We start from the raw sequence: 24,631 nt of genomic DNA, 5'->3' as shown, positions 1-24,631 counted from the left end.
TAGGTATTATATATAACAACATCTCTAACAATGACCCTTAATGTTCAATTGAAAGTAGATAATAATTAAATCAGTGTAAGCTTTGTAATCATGTCTATGTATATATAAGTAAATAACTTGATTGTAACGGTGTATGTTTATTGCTGACGTCGGGGTGAAACCTTCAAAACACTTATTGAATTTCAAGCTACAATTTGTAATTCTTATAAGAGTTGGTGTCGATGACGCGGGAGCGGCGCAGGCGCACCGAAATATAAAGTTTTTCTTTTCAATAAATGCGTATGCTTTTATTTTAACTTTTATTCTTCACGTTATTTTCATATAACCATCGCCATTTAATAACACCATATAATTGTGTGAAAGTTCTAACTTAATCTCAATTAATGAGACCTATACAATTTTATTTCAATTTTATTTTTTATTTATTTATAAAGTAAACAATTAGCCATACCTTCTAGCTTAAATTAACTTTACACTTTTAAATACACTTTACGCTTAAATATTTTAATAACTTTACAACGTTATTAAGTTAATTTTATTACACGTATTAATAAAACGATCAGGAGAGGTCTGAATTTTTTTTATTTAAATCAATAATGGCGGAATCTACAATTAAGCAAAATATATATCACAAGAGTAAGCTATATAGGTTTTGTTTATGGAAGCTAAAAGTTTTGTAACAAGGTCTAGAATAAATAAATAATATTTTAAAATAAACATTATTTTAAGACCTAAACGAGTATCACGAAGTAACTGGGAATTGTAAAAAAAGTAATACGATGACTCTTCAATATTTAAATGCATAATATAATTACATAAGATGATGTCTGAAAACCGGCTCAGGAAGGATTATATCCTCAATTAGCGGGCGACGCGCTATACTCATATTTGTATGTTAGTACCAAAATAAGTTGTAAATTAAAAAAAATAAATTAAATCAAATCAGCTTCACGCTGTATCCCGCACACAGCAGGGTAGCCAGAGGGAATTTAGTGTTTAGATACTCCGTTCTCCACTTTCTGTCGAATTTTGGAGGCATTGCGTGTTGAGTGGCAGAACTCAACGCCGCGTTTTGCCTAGACACCAGAGCGAAGAAATGGAAATATAAACGTAAATAAATATTTCACTTCCTCTAGTGGGGATCGAACCCACAACCGTCGCGTTACAGTCACACCCTTGTGCCGCTACGCCACGACGGCAAGTTGTAAATAATATCTGAAACATATAAATATTTGTTAATTAAGTTATATTATATAATATAAATCCTTCAATGAGGACACAGACAAATCTGTATATATATTTGCTTTAATAGATTCATTCTATTTACAACAATCATTAAAATTTTATTGAATTCAATATTTTTTTTAACATTTGTTTACAATTCAATCATAATTAACATTTTTTTTTTTTTTTGTTTAATAATTCTTTGACAGAGTTTTAAGAATTTTTTGACTTTACATTACGTAAAATAGATTGTAAAATTGAAAAAAATGTCCTAACAGTTCATTATAGATAATTAAAATTTAATTTGGATCTATAAGCAACAGTCAATACTTGTCCTAATTTTATAAAAATCTTTAATAAAAACAAAATTAAATCATTAAAATTAATTCCAATACAATCACTTTCTTTCTATTAATTAATAAATACTAAAATGTACCAGAATCTAATGAGAGACCGTGCGGGCCTACCTGTAGATGTGTCATGTAAAGTGCACCAGGCGTTTGCGCAGGAAGGAAACCTTTGCTCAGGTCAGCGAACCCGGCATTGCTGTTAGAAAACAGCACACATTCAAAAAAACACCTTGTCCCGTTCACATAGGACACACAATCTATTGTCTTATTGGAATGAGTGTTAGCATCTAATCAAACGTGTTGCGAACAAATGCCAATTGAAAATGAATTATAACGCTTTCAATTTAAGTTAAAAATTGTTTGTAGTGTGCGATTGAAGGTTTTGCAAAGTTGTGCCATTAGTGGATAGGCTCGGCTGTCTCATAAGATCTCCTGATAACAAAGATTAAACTCAAAATTAGTACTGGAGGTGGCTCGCTTTGGCACTTTCGTCGGGAAATATTTTTATAAGTAACAATTACTTTACATACGACGGTTATTAAGGTAAATGTTTTTTTTTTTAAATAAATCATGAAATTTCTTTAATTTTATAATATGTAGGTATATAAAATTTAAAAAATCGTGACATATATTTATATTTATTTTATTTATTTCAAAAAGGACAAGTCAGCACTAATGTTACATTGGAGAAATGATCGTTTATAGCCGATAAACTACGTATAATGTCACAAATATCTTACTTCGATACTTACTTGTGAACTTTACCATTATTTACAGACACTAGGTCTTCTCTTCCTAAGAAAAAAAGTGGAGTGCTGTTTTTTGTCACCTTAATAGATTGTACACTCTCGGATAAAACTGGGCAAAAATTTCAATATAGTATCCTGTTGTGCTGTGAACTACTAGTAGGTCGAGTAGTAAGTAGTTCGAGTTCGAATCATATTATTTTTCCATTTATACTATTATGTATTACAGTATTTTTAAGTATTTTTTAAATATTAATTTGCATTAACACATTCTAATGAGAGGTCGTCGTGGTGCAGGAGCACAAGCGTGCGATTGCAAACGCGATGGTTGCGGGTTCAATTCCCACTGAGGGGACTGAAATATTTAATATTTTAATTTCTCTCTTATGTCTAATATAAGGGACAGATCGTTTCACGGTAAATAAAATCGATCAAACCCTACGCATACCCCTACTATGCGGAAAAAGGATTGAAATTGTTGGTAAATATATATATATATTTAACATTAAAAATTCTTCTTATTATTAAAAATTTCAACATTGGTCGTATTTTTTAATTCAAAACAATCAAAAATCCCTGTAGAAATTGCGATAATGTAGAAAAAAAAACAAATTAGAAGTCATTATAGTTGTCAGTCAATTCTGTTTATTAAATGAATAATCATGTAGTTCAAACAGGCGAAGCCGCGGGCGGGCCGCTAATTTTAAAATAAAAGTAAAAAAATATCTATTTCCAAATAGTTAAACCGACTTCAAAACTATACCTAATCATATGCAAAAACTCAAACAGAAACTACATTGTAGAAAATAATATTTTAATATAAAAAAATTTTTGCCACGCTGCAAAAGGAATCCGGAAACCTAGTATAAAGTCACACCTTCCCCATTAAGATACCTTCCTTTCCCACTTTCCTCCGTTCTTGAGGCCATTGACAGGCGAAACTCAACGCCGCACCTTTCTCGTCTCCAGAGCGAAGAAATGAAAATATTAAATATTTCATTTCCCCGAGTGGGAATTGAAGCCACAACCGTCGCATTTTCAGTCGCACCCTCGTGACACTAGGTTTTTAAATTGTTTATTGTTTTTCTCTAAAATTGGAACTGAATGGGAATATATAAGCAAGTATATTTTAATGTTAATAATAGTACAAGTTTTACATAACAATAAAACTTGTATTATTGTGGAGAGACGATGCACAGCATCTGTGAGAGGGCGCTGTATACTTCCCTTTGATTATCCAATGATTTTCACTTCCGGTTGCTGTCTTCGACCAATCAGCGATCGCCGGAAGTCACGTGGTCTCAGGTGGTAGGGCGCCGGAACGTATAATAGGCGACACTACGCTTCTTACCTCATAGCAGATTCTCACCAGGAGCCTTAAAATGATGCTGTGCATCGTCTCTCCACAATAATACAAGTTTTATTGTTATGTAAAACTTGTACTATTATTTGGGATGTGACGATGCACAGCATCTGTGAGAGACGTGTTTATAACTCCTGGTGACCACGCACGACGCTATGTGATCTAAATCAGAATGATTGTATAAACTGATTCTGATACATTCAGATAAATTGATCTGTAAAACCACAAAAAACATGAGTAACATTGTTTTATTTATAAACAAATTGTTAATTGCTTAATTTTTTAATTCAATTAATAATCGCTCTGCCGGAAGCTGAGCCAAAATAATCTAACTTCAATTATTAGATTTACTTATAATTTGCATACAAACAAATTTTAAAAGATGATCCGCAACTCGCTGATAAGCATGAGTAGGAAAGGAAGCTCGCATAACCGTCTAAATAATAAAGCTAGACGTGCTCACTTCTTTTGATAATAATTTAATAACCTGTTTATATAAGTATTCATTATTATTCATGAAGCCCTTGCGTAGCCTCACCTCTAAGTTACACAACAAAATTGTTACCTTTTGTAGCCTGTTTCCGGTGGTCTAGCTAGTTTCTTAATGTAGAACCTAGAAAAACATTTTTCTTAGGATGACACCACCGTCTCTAGAGCGTAATTTTCGACAGGTCACCTGTTTCACCAAAATATTTCTAAACGAGATATGATGTTAGAAGTACGAGCAGGATCGAAATGACAATGAAAATGTGGTCCGGTCTATTGGAAACCATCTCCGGCTCAGACAGCGGGTCGTAGATAGAACCGGCAACCAACTCCATACTTCCTTTTTTAACAACTATAATAAATTTATAGTAAGTAGACGCGTTCTAGAGTGGACATCACGCCTTGGCAAGCGTAATTAAAGACCGTCTTCCCGCTAGATGGGGTGACGATGTCCGCAAGGTGGCGGCAACGGCCGGATGCAGAGAGCCGAAGATAGAGCCCAGCGGCGCGCCATTGGAGAGGCCCACGTCCAGCAGTGGACGAGGACAGGCTGATGATGATGATGATGATGATGAAGTAGTTAGTCAAGTTAATTTTTACCTTGTAATTGATGCCATTAGTACAACATATTTATAACACTAGAGTATTTAATAGAATGCTCTATAAAATATTATGTACTTAGCCCAATAATATATTCTTATACTGGTCAAACCTTTGAACGCATTTGTAAAATTTAAGACTTGATTTCATTATCACATACTTTGAGTATTACAACTTCACAAAAGCATCAGTGAATGCTTACCCGATCCACAACCAGACCGACAATTCATGATATGAATGTCCTATCTGCTACTTAGGTACGGTTTTGAAGCAAACTGTACTTGATATACGATGCGTTAGAAAATGTGAGTTTATGAGCTCATTAGTTTTTCAACAAAATTCAGGCCGACTAATGATTATATCATTCTTCGAAGTGTAATAAAGTTATAAGTAATTGATACTACTATACATTCACATATAAAGGTATCAATTTTATAATATTTCAATTATCGCTTCTTAGCTGTATTTTAGAACTACAATAGTTCACTCTCTGAAATTCGCTTTTAGGAGCAACTTCACAGTGTCAAAATATACGATTTAAATACAGATGCACTCAATTTAAACGTCCGACTTCCCCGGACTTAATGATGTCGTAGACATCCAACATGCTCTCCGCCATATTGGAGTTGTGACTACGTGTATACCTCGCTAGCCAGGTTCAGTTTATGCAAAACTTATGGCAATATGCGGCGGAATATCTACGTTACGCACGTGGATATCGTCAAGGTATATATGTAACTACCTTTACACAGCCCTCATGTCCCATGAAGACGATTATTTTCATTAGCTTTCCTCAGCTTTGGAACCAAAGTTACAAAAAACGAATGCAACTTCTTGATAGTCTTTTTGCAATATTATTGTGTATCATACTTTGTCGTATCCAACAACTTAGTAATAAAAGGTTGTCGTCTGTAATTCTCGCATATCATATTCTGTCATATCTAACAACTTCAGTAATAAGCCGCTCAACTGGCGACTTTAATTTGGTCTTGATTTGCCTTCTGAATTATTTAGCTGCCTTCTTTTCCTCCTTCTCCTGCTTCTTACTCTTGCTAGATGCAAATTTTACTTCTTTTTCCAAATACTAACATCAGTCGCCGTCGCATTTTCTAGCTGGATTCTTTTCTTCTAGATGGATTATAGATTTCTCCCACTACATCAGCTTCAATTCTGATGGCTACTCGAATGCACCACAGGGATGTACGGTATCTATTATATAGTACGTCAGCTATAAAATACTTTTGCCGCGGCACTCGCGGGGATGTGCACTCACTTGCACGAGGGTAATGCCAAATTAGCCCAAAGAAACTTTTGGCGACTTTTTATAATACTTGAACCCGCTATTTTAGTTTTTTAATTTAGTTTTGACACATTGCTTCTTTTTATCCATTACTCAACCATCCATATCCTATTGGTTTGCTTTATCAGTTGTAGAACGTGAGTCGAACTATTTTCTATCCTTGCTTTCTCGAACCACTTGAAAATTCTTATTGGATAAAGCCAGAGACGATATGGAGAATGCTCATTATTAAGTCGAAAAGAGTTTTCAGAGCCCCCAAACCATCTACACCCGTTTCCGATATACCCATAGGCAGCCTCCGTATTTCTTAACACCATGTATACAGGAAGATACGGTTACATTTAAATAAAATTATTAACAATCATGCAACACCTTGTACTAAGTTCTGGGCTTGTGTTACCCGTCGGCGGGTTCTCACTCCATACTTCCGATATCCGGTATGCACTGATACTTGACAATTGCTAATGTATAATTAAACGTGCTAGAGTTTCATACTCAACGCATGCTTCTCAATTTTTGATGCATGTACGGTTGACGAAGGTCTAACTGCTTCAAATAATCTTGGAAAAGGATTATTGGTGGCATGGAGGTAAATGGCTAGATGCATTCCCGCGATTAAACCGGGAAGGGCCTACGGAGCCCAAACCATCAGCCACTGCCTCCGATACGCTCAGAGGCAGCCTCCTTATAACTGCCCCCCTCCCGTACAATTGAGAGCATTAAAATAGTACCGAGCTTTTTTAAATTCTAATGTACGGATAAATGCACTTTAAATAGTTGGACATACCTTATGTCAAGTAATAGCCCGAGTCCCTCTTAAGGCAACTAAGATAAGGCGACTGGCTAGAACTTTTGCCGAAGAGGCCATACAGAAGATCCCGTGATTGCTAAATACTATGGAGCCCATTGCTAAATGTTATGACGTTCACAGCGATGGCAGTAACCATGAATAAGCAGCAAATCCACAATTCTTTTATCCTCACTCCTCCAGGATTGAGAAAATGAACCTCCGATATTCCGTGTTTGAAACACTTTTCCTGCCAGGAGGCTTTGAAATTGTCTTCGAATCCTTGTGTCTAATTCTTCCGAGTATTCGCCTGCAATTGTCAAAAGAAGCCAAAAGAAACTCCCACGCAGATTTATCCATTATTATTCGTTAACTCGCTTAGGATACGCTCCCAGCGATTATAACATTTCAACGTTAGTAATTATCCTATTACAAATAAATAAAAAAGATTTATCTAAAAATAGACAGACTGTCGCAGAATAAGGTGGTTGGGACCGGAGCTTGTTCCGATCCCATTTCTGATTGTCATCGATCGGTGTCACGTCAGAGTGACAGGCAACGCCATCTGGTTTTGACAACTGGCAACTATTAAATAATCCGCTTCCCTGATATATATGAGGAGAACAGAATTTTTTATATATTTGATAACTCGCTCAGGATACGCTCCTAACGAATTTATCGTATTTAAACGAAGGTAGTATATTAATGGATAATACAACTAAGTAAACTCGGTGAAAACCGATTTATTTAGTAAACTCCGTTTACATCGCATGACATTATGCCGAGAGCGTTAAACAAGCGATGAGTCCTCTTGCTTTTTGCAATGCCCGTTAGTTGAATAAAATTGGGCCATAACTGCTGAAAATCTGAGACATACCTAACCTTATTGTAGGTTATAACACAGCCGTGTTCGGTAAGCTCAGAATCCACTACAGTATTGGTATATATAATACCAAGCAATAGAACAGTATTACATGCATGTAGATACTTGTTAAACAAGAGATTCAAATGACTCACCCGTTGTCCATTTTGTTACCTTTGAATTTCACAAAAGCAAATTCTCTTGATGAGGATGAACATCTTTGCTGGAGGCCTTTCCAGGAGTAGGCCCGACATAGAAATCCGGTTCACGATGTGAAGAAATTCCACCTCCAACACTACACTTACCACAGCACTTTCACTTTTAAACGATGTTACTCTGATGGGAAATAACGACGCTATGAGGTAAGAAGCGTAGTGTCGCCTATTATACGTTCCGGCGCCCTACCACCTGAGACCACGTGACTTCCGGCGATCGCTGATTGGTCGAAGACAGCAACCGGAAGTGAAAATCATTGGATAATCAAAGGGAAGTATACAGCGCCCTCTCACAGATGCTGTGCATCGTCACATCCCAAATAATATTGAATTAAAAATATTAAAGAACAATTTATTTCGTTAGGTTCATTATTATACCAGGTACTTTATATTTCTATAAAGCTCAGCGTACCTTAACAGGAGTCGGCTAGTTTTTCTTTTATAGTGGTGAATGAACTCGTACATATATTATACTAGCGGCCCGCTCGCGGTTTCACCCGCGTGAACTATGTTATTATTAATTTCTGTCTCCATGACTACGTCCTAGTGACGTCTATGCAAAATTTGAGACTCAGAAGTCGAATATTGCAAATTCCCGTCTTAGCGAGCACCTACGTCCTATAAGTAACTCCTATGCAAAATTTCAGATTCCTAGCACTTGTAGTTTCTGAGATTTCGTGATGAGTGAGTAACCTTTCGATTTTATATATATAGATTATTGTAAAATCACACGCGTGCGATTTTTTATTTTCTATCATTTAAAATTTAAACATACATAATTATATCAAATAGGACTATGGCTATATAAATGATTTTATTTATTTATTTTTACGTTTTAGTTTTTATTATTAAGCTAGCTTTTACTTCCTAGAATTCTACTCATAAATATATATCTACATTTAAAAATAAGACCCAAATTCAATATCACAATAAATAAGAAAATGCTTGGCCGTCGACTTGGCTGATAAAATAAATTGGAAAGACCTATCCTTTAATTACTTTTAAAAAAATATTAATTAAATAACACTTGTTAAATCCCTATACTACAATTCTATATATAGTATAGTTTTAATAATTAAAAAATAGTATCCTTAATCTTTCCTTTTTTAGTGTCTGTTTGCGTACGCTGATGGCTGGCTGGATTTTCAGAACGGATTTAAATTGTAGTTTATGAACGATTTCCGACAAAATTAGGCAGTAAATACAACACAATTAGGTGAAAATATGCAAATAAATGTATGCAAGTATGAATAATCCAAAAAAGTGGAAAAGTAATAAAATTTATTAGATGAGTATTGAGTATTAGGTAAATTAGCTAAAATGAATATTATTTATTTATAACTTACCAGTTGAGCTTCCGGACTGCGGAGACTCTGGGTCTTCTCTAAACCTGTAATAAATAGTAAAAGCGTGTTAAAACACTTTATTGTGAATGCCATAAATATAAGATAATAAGTTAATATTTTTATTCTAAGTATTTTCATAATGTTTTTAGTGGAAAAAGTTTAAAAAGAATAAGAAATAATTTTTGTATTCAAATCTTCGTTAAAAAAACAATCGTATTCGTAAAGGCATGCTAAGATAAATACATAAGTACCTATAAGTATTAAGCGTCGCATCATGCCTATACCAGATGTACATATTATGTGAATGTATATGGGGTGTAGGGGTACACCCCAAGGGTGTTATGAAAAATTATTAATTTAAAAAAAAAGGCCACTTAGGTGCTACATTTTTAGGTACATTTTCATGCATTTCCATTAATAGATTTCCATTTATTTCCATTCAAGCTTCAAAAAAGAAGATAAACAATTATAAATATTTATTTTTAATAATAAACAATTATCTTGTGCCTTCCAAAATACTAAAGAAAGGGAATAGAAAAAAAATAACATCTAATAAAAACAGATAATACAAGAACCCTACAAAGCAGAGGAAATCTGAACATAAATTTTAATATAGTCTCGTTATTTGCATCACATAGTCAATATGGTAGCTTTAAGCCGTCATCGCGTCGCGGCGTTATTATATTAGAGCGTGGTATAACACCCCATTTGGAAGTATCACGTTGTGTTAATGGGGTCAACCTCCAAAGCCTAAAATGAGATGATTCACTAAACATGAAAGAATATCATTTATTATAATTAAATCCTTAGTAACTCACAATCGTAGCAGAGACAGACCAGTACTACATTTAAATTGTTATTTTTTTTAATATTATTCGCTTATATTTTTTTGTTGTATAAATAATATTAAATATATTTTTTAATTATTATAAACACTTATGTGAAATTCTATTTTTAAAAACAGTATTTATTCAATCATATACATACTGTAAAAAAAAATATATTTATTTTACTTAGGTTGGTACTTCTATTTTTAAATGTCTAAATTGGTAAAATTGTTTATTTAAACACCTACGCACCAAATTCATGCCTAAATATTGAAGAACACGGCCAGTAGGTCTACTCGTATACCTCCAAGGACGCGACGGTTTTTATAAAGTTACTTTACTCCCCAGTGCTGCGACAGGATTCATAATTTGAATTGCAAAGTAAATTGACGAAAATCATTTATGCATTATACTGTCGATACACTCGTACCGTCCGCCTCGAATTATATTCACAAATTCGTCGATAACAAAATACAATATATCAATGAAAAAGTATTTGGACGTACAACGTACTTATACTTTTAAAAGTTTATTTTGATGTCTATCTAATTAGTGGTGTATGTAAATAATATAAATACTTACCTAACCCTAAGTTATAGTTAACATTTTTCTGTTTATAAATATATATTTACTTCTTAAATAAGCGATTCGTTAAAAGGATTTAACTACCTATATGATAGCATTGCAACGATAGAACATCTATATGTATAAAAGGACTTGTCCTCACTGACTGAGATAAGACGCACGCACAGCCGTAACCGCTGTGCGTAGAAACGTGAAATTTGGACAGATGTTTACTTTTGTAATCTGGACATCCACTAAGGAGGGATTTTGAAAAATTTTAACCCTAAAGGGGTTAAATAGGGGTTAAAAGTTTGTATGAAAAAAATTTAAATCGGCACGGATTTTTATTAAATTTGAAATTTAAACTTAAAAATATTTTATTGAACACGTGTTTTATGGTTTATTATAATTCACCCCTAAGGGTACAAATAAGCAGGCGAAGCTGCGCGCGTCCGCTAGTAATCTATAATTATATTAATACGTGAACTATTTTACTAACTTTGTGCCCCTTTTTGCGAAAATTATTATCACGAAATTTAATAAATAATTCCCAATGCCAATTTGACACAGCTAAATATAGGAGAAGTGCAGAGTCCTAATATTTTGATAAATTTATTTACGAATTTAAGACATTTGGTAATTTTATGGTATTTAAAACAAAAGTTTTTAGTTATTTTACATCTATTTAGGTAGCCGATAAGTGGGTACGCTTACGAAAATGCTTTTTCGAAATACTACAAGCGTTTAAATGAAAAACTATGAAATGACCGCTACCAAGGAGTTACAATCATAAAAAATGAGAAAACTGCTTCTGCAATCGTGCTTCTTCCTTTAGGTTCTACATGAAACGTACAGTTACAATCTGGTGGAAGAAATTAATTCCTTACATAAACAGACCAGAATAACATAACATGAACAGTAAAGTTTTTCCTATAAAATTTGATTTCATATTTCTTTGAATTGCGTACAAATATGCCATCTAAGTCCTGTCTTTGTTTTTTGTTTTGTTGTCCTCCTTTGTTTTTTTATAAATACGTTGGTCGGCCACCTTTTACATATCACCAAACCTAAACCTACGATTACATTTTTGTCATCACATCATCATCATCACATTTTTATACGCAGACAGGTGGAGTAAGTATTTTTGGATACTTCCTATTATTTTTGAAAATCGTCGATACAAAATATTTTCTATTAGATTTTCATTTGTCTATTAAATTGTATTTTTTATTTACAGCCATAACTCGGCCTATGCATACGACGATGCGTAATATTTTTCAAATATTAAGATTTTATTTCATACTGAAAATACTGAAATACGTACGTTTGGAGCGACAACTTATTCATGCGAAATAAATCCGGAGAGTGTTCGTGTCGAGCACATGACATATTTAAACAAAATATTGAACGTCGCACAAAGGGAAATTGAAAAGTGAATACGAATACATTATAAACAGCTTCACACCAACCTGTATATTTTATACTGGTGAAAAACTATTCACCAGTATATAGCACCAGTAGCATTGTTCTCTAATCTAGATATATTTGGAATTTTTTTGAGCTACGACCGGTTGTTTCACTTTTTAATAATTTCTAAAATTATTAGTCTAGCCACAAGTTTGTGACTGTAAACGCGATAAGGTGTGGGTTCGATGCCCAGTCGAGGAAATGAAATATTTTATATTTTAACTTCTTCGCTCTGGTAGCGAGGTTAAGCGCAGCGTTTACTACCGTCAACGCAATACTCCAAGAATTCAGTGGAAAGTGGGAAACGGAAATTTATTAATGGTGAGCGTAGTGTCTGAACACTAGGTTCGCTGGTTTTCTATATCTACTCTTCATAAAATGTGTGCTATGCGCAAATAAAATACAGCAAAAACTAAAAAAATATTTTTAAAAAATGGCTCTCGATCATTAATTTTATATTAATGGACACATATTACATTTCTAAAACGTCGTATATTAAACAATATAACTAACACCATACATCCATCTCTTTTAAATTCATGAACTTACACAAATATTTTCTTAAATGTAATTTAAGAGTACAGATAACATTTGTAATATGTAACATAAAGTTTTTACCAATTAATAAATAAAAAATATTGTTATTTCTTATATAACTAAAACTTAATATCTTTTTATTTGGATTTTATACGTGCATGAAACTATACCAAGGACGTAAAACGGCGCACTTGGCAGTGACCTTGAATCGATTCACAGCAAATTAATAATTGTATGAAGGACGGATGGATGAGTATAATTAATCGATCAAATTGCTCCATTAATTACTTTCTTATAATATAAATGAGAATAACTTACGTGTATAGATCATCCTCTATGTTAGATGAAGTCGCCTCTACGAGCACCGAGCAACTCATAGTAATTGTTTGTATATCACTGTTCACTCAAATCTTTATAGGGCCCCATGGCGGTGATGCCGCGGCCTGTGAGACAGACGGAATAAAACAATGAGTTACACTTTTCATTTTACACGGAAGAAAATTGTTTATATGAATGACATTTAGAAGCAGACTTTTTGGATTGAAATCAGAAAAGCCTAGGGCAGAAATGCCACACGATAACGTTGGTGGGACGTGAAACACTGTATTGAACGCTTTTGTGATTTTCGTTACCGTTCCGTTCAAGAGATAATGCTGTTACATTAAAACTATTTTAAAAAGAAATTAGAACAATAACAATATTCTTTACGTATCCCGCACGGTAGGTTAAGCAGAGGGAACAAGGAAACCTAGTGCTACGGAACTCAGATCTCATTATGACACTTCTTTCCCCAATTTTCACCGAATTTTGGAGCCAATACGTGTTGAGTGGCGGCACTCAACGCTGCGCTTTGCCTTGTTACCAGAGCGAGGAAATGAAAATATAAATCCATTAAACAATATTATTTATTACTATGTAAAATAGATAAAAATAACTTTTTCACTTCCGTTAATAATTTCAGGTTATAACGATTAAGACAATACAAACGATAGGTCAAAAATGAAATACAAATTGATGTTCTTACAAAGTCACATCATTTTTCTAAGTCCGTACTTCGCATGCGCAACTTTAACCTTGAGAACACTTCCCGGTTCATGGACGGAATCTGCCACCTGCCTTCTAGGTCAATGTGTTACGCCTACCCCAAAGCGAACTGTGGCGAGTCGATACCGAGTAGCGAGCGAAACGAGCGAAACGAACTAACTGTACGTCTACAAACATTAAAATCGAAAAATAGAATAAATAAGAAAAGAGAATAAATAAAAAATCTGTACGTAGGTACTTCCTATAAGAACTAAAGGAACATATATTTAGATTGTTCCATATTTTCTTGTTTATTTTTTAATGAGAATTTAAATTTTCTTGTTAAGTTGCAAACGTACAATTTCATTTACAGTTGTTAGAAATTTTGGTCACAGTTATATTTCACTACATAGAATAACCCACAGCTAAATAGTTTCGAAAAATCGAAAATCAATATATCACGGTAGATTGCTTAACAAATAGTCAACTACTTATATTCATATATGTAACTAATATAAGTTTTATTTATAATGATAACTAAATATATAAATAGGTAATGTTAATTTAACTACAACATATTACAGATTATTTTCCAATAGTGACACATTTATATACAGAATTTCTAAAAAGGTTAGTCCTTTGTGAAAATTGTAAATTCTAATTAGATTATAAAATTTGTAGGCTGTAATTACTTTCACAATCAAATTTTCGAATATACTCGATCCGAGATCGTTGTCCCGTCTGTTGCTTTATTTAATTATACGGTAAAATTAAGGCTATCGGGGCGATACTTTTATAGGACATTCAGCTAATATTATTTAACATAACTCGGGTAATGACCATCTAAATGTATTTAATTAGGATTAATAAAGATTACATTTTTAATCATCAATATGAATATTAATAATTGATACTTAATATTGATTATTAAATGATTAAAACTTACTAACACGAAAGTAAAATCTAATGTAAATAAAAACTCCAAATCCAATGAATTGAATAAAGTTAAAACAAATTAAGCAAATTATTTTTCGCTGCCAAAGGTAATGCAAAATAAAATTTTATAATTACCTTAAAGTATATCACTAATAAATTATATCAGTGTAGATAGAAAAAACGTGGTGTAAAAATACGAAATTCTTAGAATATCATTTCCTAAAATAAATAAAATAAAACTGCTTTATACACTGAATCCCGCACACAGCAGGGCAGGCAGAGGGATCCTAGTGTTAAGGCACTTCGTGGCCCACTTTCTGCCGAATTTTGGAAGCATTGCATCATGAGTGGCAGAACTCAACGCCGCACTATGCCTCGATACCAAAGCGAAGAAATGGAAATATAAACGTAAATAAATATTTCACTTCCTCGAGTGGGGATCGAATCCACAACCGTCGCGTTACAGTCACACTCTTGTGCCGCTGCGCCACACTTTTATATTTCTTATATATATAAATAGCGCCACGTTTATATTTCATATATATGTACATAAATTATTAGTATAGCACATAGATTAATTTTAAGATAAGATCGAGGGGACCCGCTAACTTTATTGAATTTAAGTAAATTAAAGAACTGAATTAAAAAGATAAAAGATTCAAACCATTTCTTTATTTATGGTTATTTTGTACTCTGTGCTTGAAAAATGACATTTAAACATTGACAGATGACATTTATGACGACACGACTGCGACGGGGTTTTTTTAATTTCTTGGAAATGCACATCACAGTACTATGTCATGCGATTCTTGTTAGTTTCTAATTTCTATTTGCCATTACTTGTTATGGAACACTAAAAATAATTCCTCCTAATTCATTTTTAGTTAGTTTTATAAAATGCTTCCATAATTTGTTTAATGCAAATCTATATCGATTCGATATTGAGTGAACATGACAACATTGTAAATACAAATCTAATATTGATGTCCTCAAAAATTATGGAAACACGGTATTACGAGGGATGTGGACGCGAAGGTCCCATTCGATGTATATTTCTAGGGGAATTTCATCCAGTCGCAGGTCCTAAGATTTCATGTCAGGTGAGCATTTCTTATAATTTTGTAGTTCATAAATATTTCAAAAAACTTAATTTAAAATACATGCCTATATAATTATGTTCAATAGAAGTTTTTCTAAAATAATATGATAAAGGGTTTATTAACTATATTGTTTAGCAATATTTGCTAATTAGACTTGCAAATTTTAAATTAAATATAGCTGTTTAAGCTGATTGATGAACTCATAGCAAAACATGTATAGTTTTTTTTTCAACTTCTGTTTCTATGTGATTATTGTGATTTATAAAAGTGTAACTGAACAGAAGTATAAAATTCATGTTACAACTGTGCATACTGCTTCTGTATACATTTTCTATAAATGGTATGATATATAGTTACTCAAAATTGTAAGATCTAACCTGATGAGCTTAGGAAAACTGCACCAGCATCTAATTAATTGTTTTTACTATGATTGTATTGCTTTCTTTCTGAAATAGTTACATACCAAATATTTAGTCTCTTACCGTTACACTAAGATAATTATGGGGTCAACAACTCATAATGTTAATGTTTATTTTCTTTCTATCTGTAAAAATATATCTTTGTTAAATTTAATGGCCTTAACAATAAACTTATAGGATAGCCAGGCTATCCTATAAGTTTATTGTTATATATTTTATTTTATTTTATTTTATGGGAATTTATGATAATAAATAGTAAAAAAATGTAAAAAAAAACCTACCAAAACTATACATATTAGCTAACTGTGCCATAAGTTATAAAAATCTAAAGTCTTGAAAGTAGTCTTGAAATAATAAAAACCTTCTTGAGTCAGTGTATAGTTATTACTTGCATAGAGATATTCCTGTTATCATACATACAATCTTATAACAATTCAACCTTCAACCAAAAACTGAGCCTAACAATGTTTTCTGATATTAACTGTTTATAACTTTTGTTCCAGTTTCCAGAAGATTATGTGTCTAAGGAACTTTTTGATGCTATAAGTGCTTATATCATTCCAAAACCTCAAATACAAAAATGTACAATGACAATGTAAGTCATATTTACTTATTATCTTTAAAATTAACACATCATATATATTCATGTGGTCACAGCTGAAGCATTTATTTGTTATTTATTTGATTTTATTTCATTTTAATAAAAAATATTTGTGATTGTAGAAATGCTCTTGGACACAAAATAATAGGCTACCCAATCAGAATTGATAACTCAAGATATGAAAGGAATATGTATCTGTTCAACTTATGCTTTGTCTGTGATAGCTGGTCTAAGACTGTGCAATATGAACCTGTTGTCAAGAAACTTGGTGAACATTTGGTAAATTTTTAATAAATTACAATATAAAGTTATGGTTTATTAATGTTTGTGACTGTTGTGGTGCAGTTGGGCTTATGTCTCACTGTATACACAATGGTTGTGGATTCAGTTGACTTGGAGCAATTAATTGCTTTTATTTACCTGCTCTGTTAAGAAGACAAAGTTTGATGACTCTAATTAGAGTTAAAATTGGAAAATGTCCCTATATTTTACTGTATTTGGCATACACTAAAGCAGCCAAAGCATCTTGACAATTTATCACCACCAAAACACTGTGTTTCCACCAATTTTTCGAGGCATTGCAACTCGAGTTGAGGAACTCAACATTGAGTTTTACCAGACCAAGAGCACCAACCATTGCGCTTGTAGTGAGATGTTGACCCACTCAACAGCATTACATAAATTGTATCTAATTATAATTCATTTAGACAATCATGGAAGAAGAAACCCGCTTCGTGTCAAGTGGATCAACTAAGCTGCCAACACTCCTCGCCCACTTGTTACATGATCTTAATACATATAGAAAAGCTACTTTAGTTGGTATGATTTTATTAAATTTTCTAGATTTATAGTTCGTTTTTCATTTTTCTAGAATTTTCGAGATATTGTATGTAGAGTGGTGGATCTCAACTCTCTTTGCCTTGTTACCAGACCAAGAAAATGAAAACTATTCTTTTCACTGAAAGGCAATAATAAAAACTATTGGGATGTATTATTTTTTAGTTATTAATGTGTTAAAGTTAAATATTTTATTTATTTCTTGTATTATGGATTAACTGACCCTTCAGTACTATTAATTAAAAATTGTATTAAATAAAACAAAACATAGTTACAATAAGTAAGTAGACTAGTTATTGTAGAGAGGTTAAGGCTGTTGTGATACAGCGGCATATCATTTAACTGTAATCGTGAGAGCCGTGGGTTCGATTCCCACTTGGGGTAATGAATTATTAGAATTTCCCAGCAATAGTAAAAAGATAAAGCGCGATGTTAAGTTTCACCACTCAACATGCAAGGTCTCAAAAAAATAAACGCTAGATTATCTCTGCGTTTCCTACAACATATGGGAGAAAATATAAAAGTTAAACAAATACTATATTAAAACAATTCCAATACTCAGTGTTTTTTTTTATATTAATTATTACCAGAAGGTGATACAGTGATGCATCTAAAAGTACTTGAGGTTCGTAAGGACCCTTCCCCCGTACACGACTTCGATGTTCCTGTACTAGTAGCGTCAGTAGGGTTGCCCCGGCCGGGCCGCCCACCCAGGATCGTCCCGCAAGAGGGCGCGGAGCTTCAGAGCCAAGAACACCTCGACGTAGAGGATGAAGAGCCGTTCGAAGTGGATATGGATGCGGACTGGGATCTCACCACACGACAAGTATTTTTTTTTAATTATGAACAGTACTGAAGTTAGGTTTTTTAAACATTTGCGCATTGTTCATTCAAAATATAATTTTTATTTAAGTTATTTAGGAAATATTTACTTACAAGTATTGTGAAATAGAAAAACGAATTAAAATTGTGGTGTAGAAAGTGATGAGTATATAAACAAAGAAAATAATAAATTAAATAAGTTTTTTATTTATTTTTTAGTCCATTAGGCACTTGTACTAATGTTTTGTAAACTTTTCAGCTTCTACCACATATAAATGGATACAACCATGTGTCAAAAATAGCAGCCGACACTAACGTGGAAAAAACCCTCGTCAAGTCTTGTATACAAAACTTGGTGTATTATGGAGTGGTAAGTTTACCAAAGCATTCTTGAAGCGTCGTTGAAAATAAAATAAATATTTTTTTCTTAATAAAAATGTATATATCTATAATTAAAACATACTACACAGAAGAGGAAAATTTAGAACTTGAATTATATAACATATAAAATATAATAACTGTGTCAAAATATCATATTTTGATACAGTTATATATTTCTTTAGCTTTACGCTGTATTCCACATATGGAAGGAGGTTAGACATAGGAAACCTAGTGTTTAGACACTTTCCAGTACATTTTTTGAGACATTAGGTGTTAAGTGGCGGAATTTAAAGTCGCTCCTTATTTATTATAAGAAATTTAATTCATCTTCCCAAATTGTAATCGAACCAACAATCGCCGCGTTTATGGGGAGAGGAAGTATCGCTGCGCCACGACGGCTTCTAAAATTGTATTAAGTTTTAAAATGCACAAAATGTTTCAAAATTTAAGCAACGTAGTGTCTTGAACACTAGGTTCCCTCAGCTTATTATCGGGATACAGCGTAAAGCTAAAACTAATAATACTAATAGTATTTTTTTTATAAATTTCAAAGGTAACATTAATACCAGTGCTGAAGTTCAGCAACATGTACCGCGCCACGCCCAATCTCAGCAGGCTGTTTAGCGATCACGAAATGCAAAAATCATGTCTCGCCTTCATCAATAAAGGCTGTGAGGATAAGGAGAAGGTCTATATACATTTAGTAATAATTTTATTGGTGTTTGGTATGGAGGTCGTCGTAGCGCACTGGCACAAGCGTGTGACTGTTGACGTGACGGCTGTGGATAAATTTCCCATTCAGAAAATTCAATTTGCAATATTTTAATTTTTTCGCTCTGGTAATAAGGCTAATCCACCTTTTTAATCGCAATGCCTCGAGCCGTGGAAAGTGGGGAATGGACTGTAAAAACACTAGGTTACAATATGTTCCCCCTGCCCGTGTTCCGAATGCGGGGTATAGCGTGAAGTCGAAAAGTAAATGGCACGTTTTTAGACCTTTCTCTGTAAAAATAGACGTTGTTCAATAACATTCAATTTATACAAATATCTTTTTTAGTATAACACTTTTAAACATACAGTATAATAGCTTTGTTGTCCACAGCCGGTGCTATCGGACGTGGTCGGCGTGCTGTGCTCCCTCCAGCAGGGCACAACGCTGCGCGCGGTCTGCGACAGGTACTTCTCGACCGCCGGCGCGCCCTTTGACGTGAGACGGCTGGTCGTTTTTGCGCAGATACATGGCCTTGTCAAATGTTTGAAAAGGTAGTTTGTTTTTTTTTTTTTGTTCATAATGTATCCCTCATATAATAGAATAGATAATGTATCCCTCATATAATAGAAAAGATTGGGAAAGAGTGTTGGGACACTCTGTTCGAGTTGCGGAACTTAATGATGTGCTTTGATTATTCATTTCCCCCAAGTGGGAATGGAATGTACTACTCTCGCGTATAGTTTAATGTGACGCTGTGCCTGTGCGCTACGATAGTCGCAATAGTTATTTTAATTAAATATGCATGTTATTTTTGAATTTTGATCATTAAATTTCAAGAAAATAATTAGTTATTATGTTTAATTAAAAAAGCGTATGTGACCTGCAACCAGACGAAGAAAACTACTACAAAGCCTGAAACATTAGCTGCACTAGCGAAATAACATTTTCTTATGCTTGCAAATTACATATAAATAATTGCAAGACCTAATTATTAAAATAAAACTTGCAATAAAGCACAGACGCCATTTTGTTTCAGATATCCAGTATTCATTCGTAACCCAACGCGGCCGAACGGGTTTCACCCTCGCATGGACACACTGCTCGGGCTCCGACGCCTCTTCACCGGAAGACACAGTACTGATGAAATATGCTGTCTCGCTAGAGTGGACATGACCACTCTTGAACAAATCATCGAGGATGACCCTAACGTAGCTATAATATGGAGATAAATATGGACTATCCAGATATTCAATATATCAAGTATCAATATTTGTCAATCCATAACTCTAATACGAAGAAAATGTTTCTTTGATAGGTAATGCCTAGTAGTAGTCATGCTTCAAATATCTATATTTAATATACATAACAATTTTTGATATTTCATTGTGTAATCTATAGCAATCAAATATCAAAAATTGTTAATTCATCATTCTAAAATTGATGACTATTTGTAATTTTATAAATAATAACTTTAACATTTTGACTATAGATATTGAATTTGACCTCACTTGATACAATTAAGGGGTAAGGCCACTGTAACGGTCCAAAATTGAAGGTATCTGAAAAAAAACTTTTAAGGGTGTTATCGGGCATACATTACTAACTTTATTATCAAATTTTTTTACAGCGAAAAAAAAACTAAATGGCGGTTCCACAGCTATTTTCCCGGGGCATGTTTTGCTTGCAGGGCTCCGCGGCACGCAGCAGTACTGGTGCACTTTTGAATCTAGAACAAAAAAAAACCATGAATCTAGAGGGTTATAGCTAGAGAATGTCGATCGGGTTTTAAAAAATATCAATTTTTGTGGATTTGGCGTGCGTTTGAAAAAAAATTGATTTTTGACGAAAAAAACGGCTAGTTTTTTGTTAAAAAAAATCAATAAATAAAGTTATTGAAAATCCCGATCGACATTCTCAAGATAATGTTAGTGTTCACATCTGGTCAAAATTTCAAGTAAAAAAAATTAAAATTGTTCGAGTGATGCTGCGTGCCATTTCGAAAAACCGTGTTTCGAGAAAAACGCATTTAAAGTTTTACGAATAGTTTTCTATTGGAAAAAATAAAAAAATACCTTACACCTCTGCGCAGTTGGATCGCTCTGGTTTTACTCTTCTGGATTTGGACAGTCAAGTAGCAGACGTATACAAACTTCGCAGCACCTCGATGTACCTGCAATCAATATGGCAGTGCGTCTAGAACCGCCCAGGTTTCGATAGAATCAAAGGCTTTTTCGTAGTCCACGAAAGCCATACACAACGGTCGACTGTACTCCTGAGTTTTTTGTACTATCTGCCGAACAGTATGGATGTGGTCTACGGTGCTGTAGCCTGATCAAAACCCGGCTTGCTCTGGCGGCTGGAACTCGTCAAATCTGCTGGCGAGACGATTCGTCAGAACTGCTTGTATACGTGGTTCAAGAGTGAGATTGGTCTATAGTTACACTATCGGGGCTTCGCCAGATCCACCTCCTTTGGGGCTTCTTTTTAAAGAACGAGTTCATTAAAAAGAGCCCCTGGGACTCGAGGGTGTTTGCCAGCATTTGCCCTCTTGGTTCCTATCGCCTAAACCGAAGGGTCCAATGTGTGATTCGCCACTGCTTTGTACTCCCATTTTAGCATTGAAATCTCTCATAACAACGCTGTAATGAGCCTTCGAGGTGTTGTTGAGGTGCTTTAGCGATGTCTTCGAACATTGCTTCAACCTCATCGTCAGAGTATGTCGAAGTCGGCGTGTATACCTGTACGATTTTCAAGGCGTAACTGTTAGATAATTTAAGGACAAGATATGAAACCCTGTTCGACACACTACTGATTTCTACAACATTGCTCATGAGAGATTTGTGGACCAAAAATCCGACTAAGGGAGGAGTAGAAAGAGAAGGAGAAGAGCTCACCTTCGAGGAAGTAGAGCATGTGGCCTGACTCCAGGGTTATCGAGTCCTCTCCCTTTCTTCGGACTTCAGATAAGCCTAGAATATGTCACTTAATGTGACTTAACTCTACTTCTAGTTCAAGAAAGTGTTTGTCCAGTCTAATCGATTGCCAGATAGAGTCGTTTTTGGTAGCCTGGCGTAACCCGGGGATTCTTAGCACCCCCTGACCCTCTGATACCACAACCGCTACCGTAGTTGGGCCTAGCGGGTCTGCCGAGAACTGGGGGCCTTTTTACTTGAGACACTTAAGGGATGAAAATGCCGATACTCGCCGTCGCTGTTAGCCCTGTTGGCTTTTACAGCGACGCCGGTTGGGTAGGGAAGAGGGTACTCTGTCCCTGAAGAAATACAGGCACTGTGTGGTTGCTTGTGAGAGAGTCAACGACTGTAAGGGCGCCCCCTGCGGGGCCCGAAGCTCGACTTGCGGCCGTCAAGCCGCCGCCGAGTACTCAACCGGTTTTAGAATGCTGTCGCGTACCTATCTGTACGTACGCGCTGTCTATCTAACTCCTTATCTATATTTTCTCCAAGCACAAAGGCAACGGGGCGAGGCTTAAAAAATATCGGTTTAGCATCTTTTACCTTTACCTTTGATAACAACTTCTGCAGAATTATTTCTTGGTAAATTTCAAAAAATTTAAATACTTCACATATCACTTGACACTTATTAGATTTTAAAGTTAGTGTCCATTACAATGAACATTGAAACAAATTTAGGTCCGTTTTTATAAATCGCTCTCAAGTCTGAGATCGATCTCAGGATGCCGTTTTTATTTATAGATTTGTAATTTACGAATGAAAACGGCCTCTCAAGATTGATCACAGACATGACTGCGGTTTATAAATACGGGAATTAGTAACGTAATCTAAATGTAATGTCAGTTTAGAATGTATAGAATTCACATTAAACATAGCAATAATATTGTATTTTGTATAAATATTTAACTTATATAATATGCAAGTCATTTTTATATTTAATTTTCATGCACATTGTTGATTCTGAAGTGATTGGCACATTTCTATTAGCATTCATTGTAAAACCAATAATATATATTATTTACTTATTATTTATCTACACACTGCCAATGTGAAGGCTTCAGTCAAATTTCCACAAAATTTTGCAGTAATTCCTGTTTCTTGAATTGTCTGATAAGATGTAGTACTTCTTTCGCCTTGTGGTCGCTTGACGACGTTTGTTTTTTTATATATTACAATCGGTATGTGCCTTTTAATTGTAAAGGTTGTTACCCAGTGAAGTAACATTTTGTAACTGTGTGTTTGTTTTATTACATGTCTATTTGGCTAAGTACTGAAGGTTTTAACAATTTTTTTTACGTATTTTAAGAAAAACTCCAATCAATGCTTTAGCGAGTTGACACGGAATTTAAAACAATAAATGAAAAGCTTAATGCGTTTGGAATATTAACAAATATATTGATATGATTAAAAATATGTCAATTTTGCTATAGCATTCGGTTGTAATGAAACTGAAATTATATGATAAAATAAGTTCCTTTCTATATTCAAAAACGTTTAAATATAGCAGAATTTAACGCGAACTCTCGCGTCGTGCAGTATTATTGTATTAAGGATTTCCCTGCGAATTTATGATAAGATAATGCACGCAGTTTGTCATTATAACTTGTCATCTTTTTATTTAAACGTTTTTAGACTTTTAGTACATTTTGTTTGTAATTTTTATATGACACACTGCGTGCACCCATATAGACTGTTGTGTACTTATCGATCGTTTAAGTATTTATTTTAGTACAAAATAGTAGAAGTGTATAGTATTAAATTGTCTTGTGATTATTTTAGAGGTATGTCAGGAACCGCTTTCAAATTATGTTTGTTCAATATTCACGTAAATGATTGTTATAATAAGGGTCTTACATTATTTGTTTGTATCGGTTGGTATCAAGGAATAAATATTTATAATAAATGCGTTTTAGTTTTCCTTCCATTACCTACACTAATATTCATTTTAGTAAAGTATTTATAGTATTATTAATTATAGGTGTATTTACTTGTTATACACTTATATTTTTTATTTATGAACTAATTAAAACAACACAAATTCTAGATAACACCAATATTAGATATTAGTTTTTCACCAATGCTTAAAACAAGCCAAGTAAAATGTGTTCTATTTAACTTACATTATTTAGAAACAAACTATTTTAATGGAGTTAT

General features: G+C 33.8%; 2 protein-coding genes across 3 annotated transcripts in view; one reads left to right on the top strand and one right to left on the bottom strand.

The window, feature by feature from the left end:
* The window catches only part of Eip78C (Ecdysone-induced protein 78C), a 53,830-nt gene extending 40,145 nt beyond the window's left edge, over positions 1-13,685 (bottom strand). The window contains exons 1-2 of the mRNA XM_085205894.1: positions 12,993-13,685; positions 9,280-9,323 (exon numbers count right to left, since the gene is read on the bottom strand). Of these exons, the coding sequence (XP_085062020.1) occupies positions 9,280-9,323; positions 12,993-13,051 (103 nt within the window). The 5' untranslated portion in view covers positions 13,052-13,685. The remainder of the gene's footprint in view (positions 1-9,279; positions 9,324-12,992) is intronic.
* A 1,693-nt stretch (positions 13,686-15,378) lies between these two features.
* Positions 15,379-24,380, top strand: LOC146527101 (GATOR complex protein NPRL2-like). 2 transcript variants are annotated; one of them, XM_085205893.1, is made up of 9 exons: positions 15,379-15,733; positions 16,656-16,747; positions 16,876-17,032; positions 17,461-17,572; positions 18,184-18,416; positions 18,672-18,782; positions 19,347-19,481; positions 19,896-20,056; positions 20,542-24,380. In XM_085205893.1, the coding sequence occupies exons 1-9, from the start codon at positions 15,551-15,553 to the stop codon at positions 20,732-20,734; spliced, it is 1,377 nt and encodes a 458-aa protein (XP_085062019.1). In that variant the 5' UTR covers positions 15,379-15,550; the 3' UTR covers positions 20,735-24,380. The 2 variants fall into 2 exon arrangements, with proteins under 2 accessions (XP_085062019.1, XP_085062017.1); XM_085205891.1 differs by having other exon boundaries at positions 15,381-15,733; positions 18,181-18,416.
* Positions 24,381-24,631: the final 251 nt, after the last annotated feature.

Source organism: Heliconius melpomene, chromosome 21 (genome assembly GCF_056956725.1).
Source record: "Heliconius melpomene rosina isolate 202511_hmr_F chromosome 21, ASM5695672v1, whole genome shotgun sequence".
NCBI lineage: Eukaryota > Metazoa > Arthropoda > Insecta > Lepidoptera > Nymphalidae > Heliconius > Heliconius melpomene.
Note: the sequence above shows the minus strand (reverse complement) of the source record. Positions and strands in the feature narration are given on the sequence as shown.

Excerpts from the sequence above, each read along its gene's own strand:
- LOC146527101 (XM_085205891.1), top strand. The coding sequence starts at position 15,551 with ATGCAAATCTATATCGATTCGATATTGAGTGAACATGACAACATTGTA. Across the intron at positions 16,748-16,875 it reads CAAAAATGTACAATGACAAT|AAATGCTCTTGGACACAAAA; the intron begins GTAAGTCATATT and ends TTGTGATTGTAG. Across the intron at positions 18,783-19,346 it reads ACTTGGTGTATTATGGAGTG|GTAACATTAATACCAGTGCT; the intron begins GTAAGTTTACCA and ends TAAATTTCAAAG.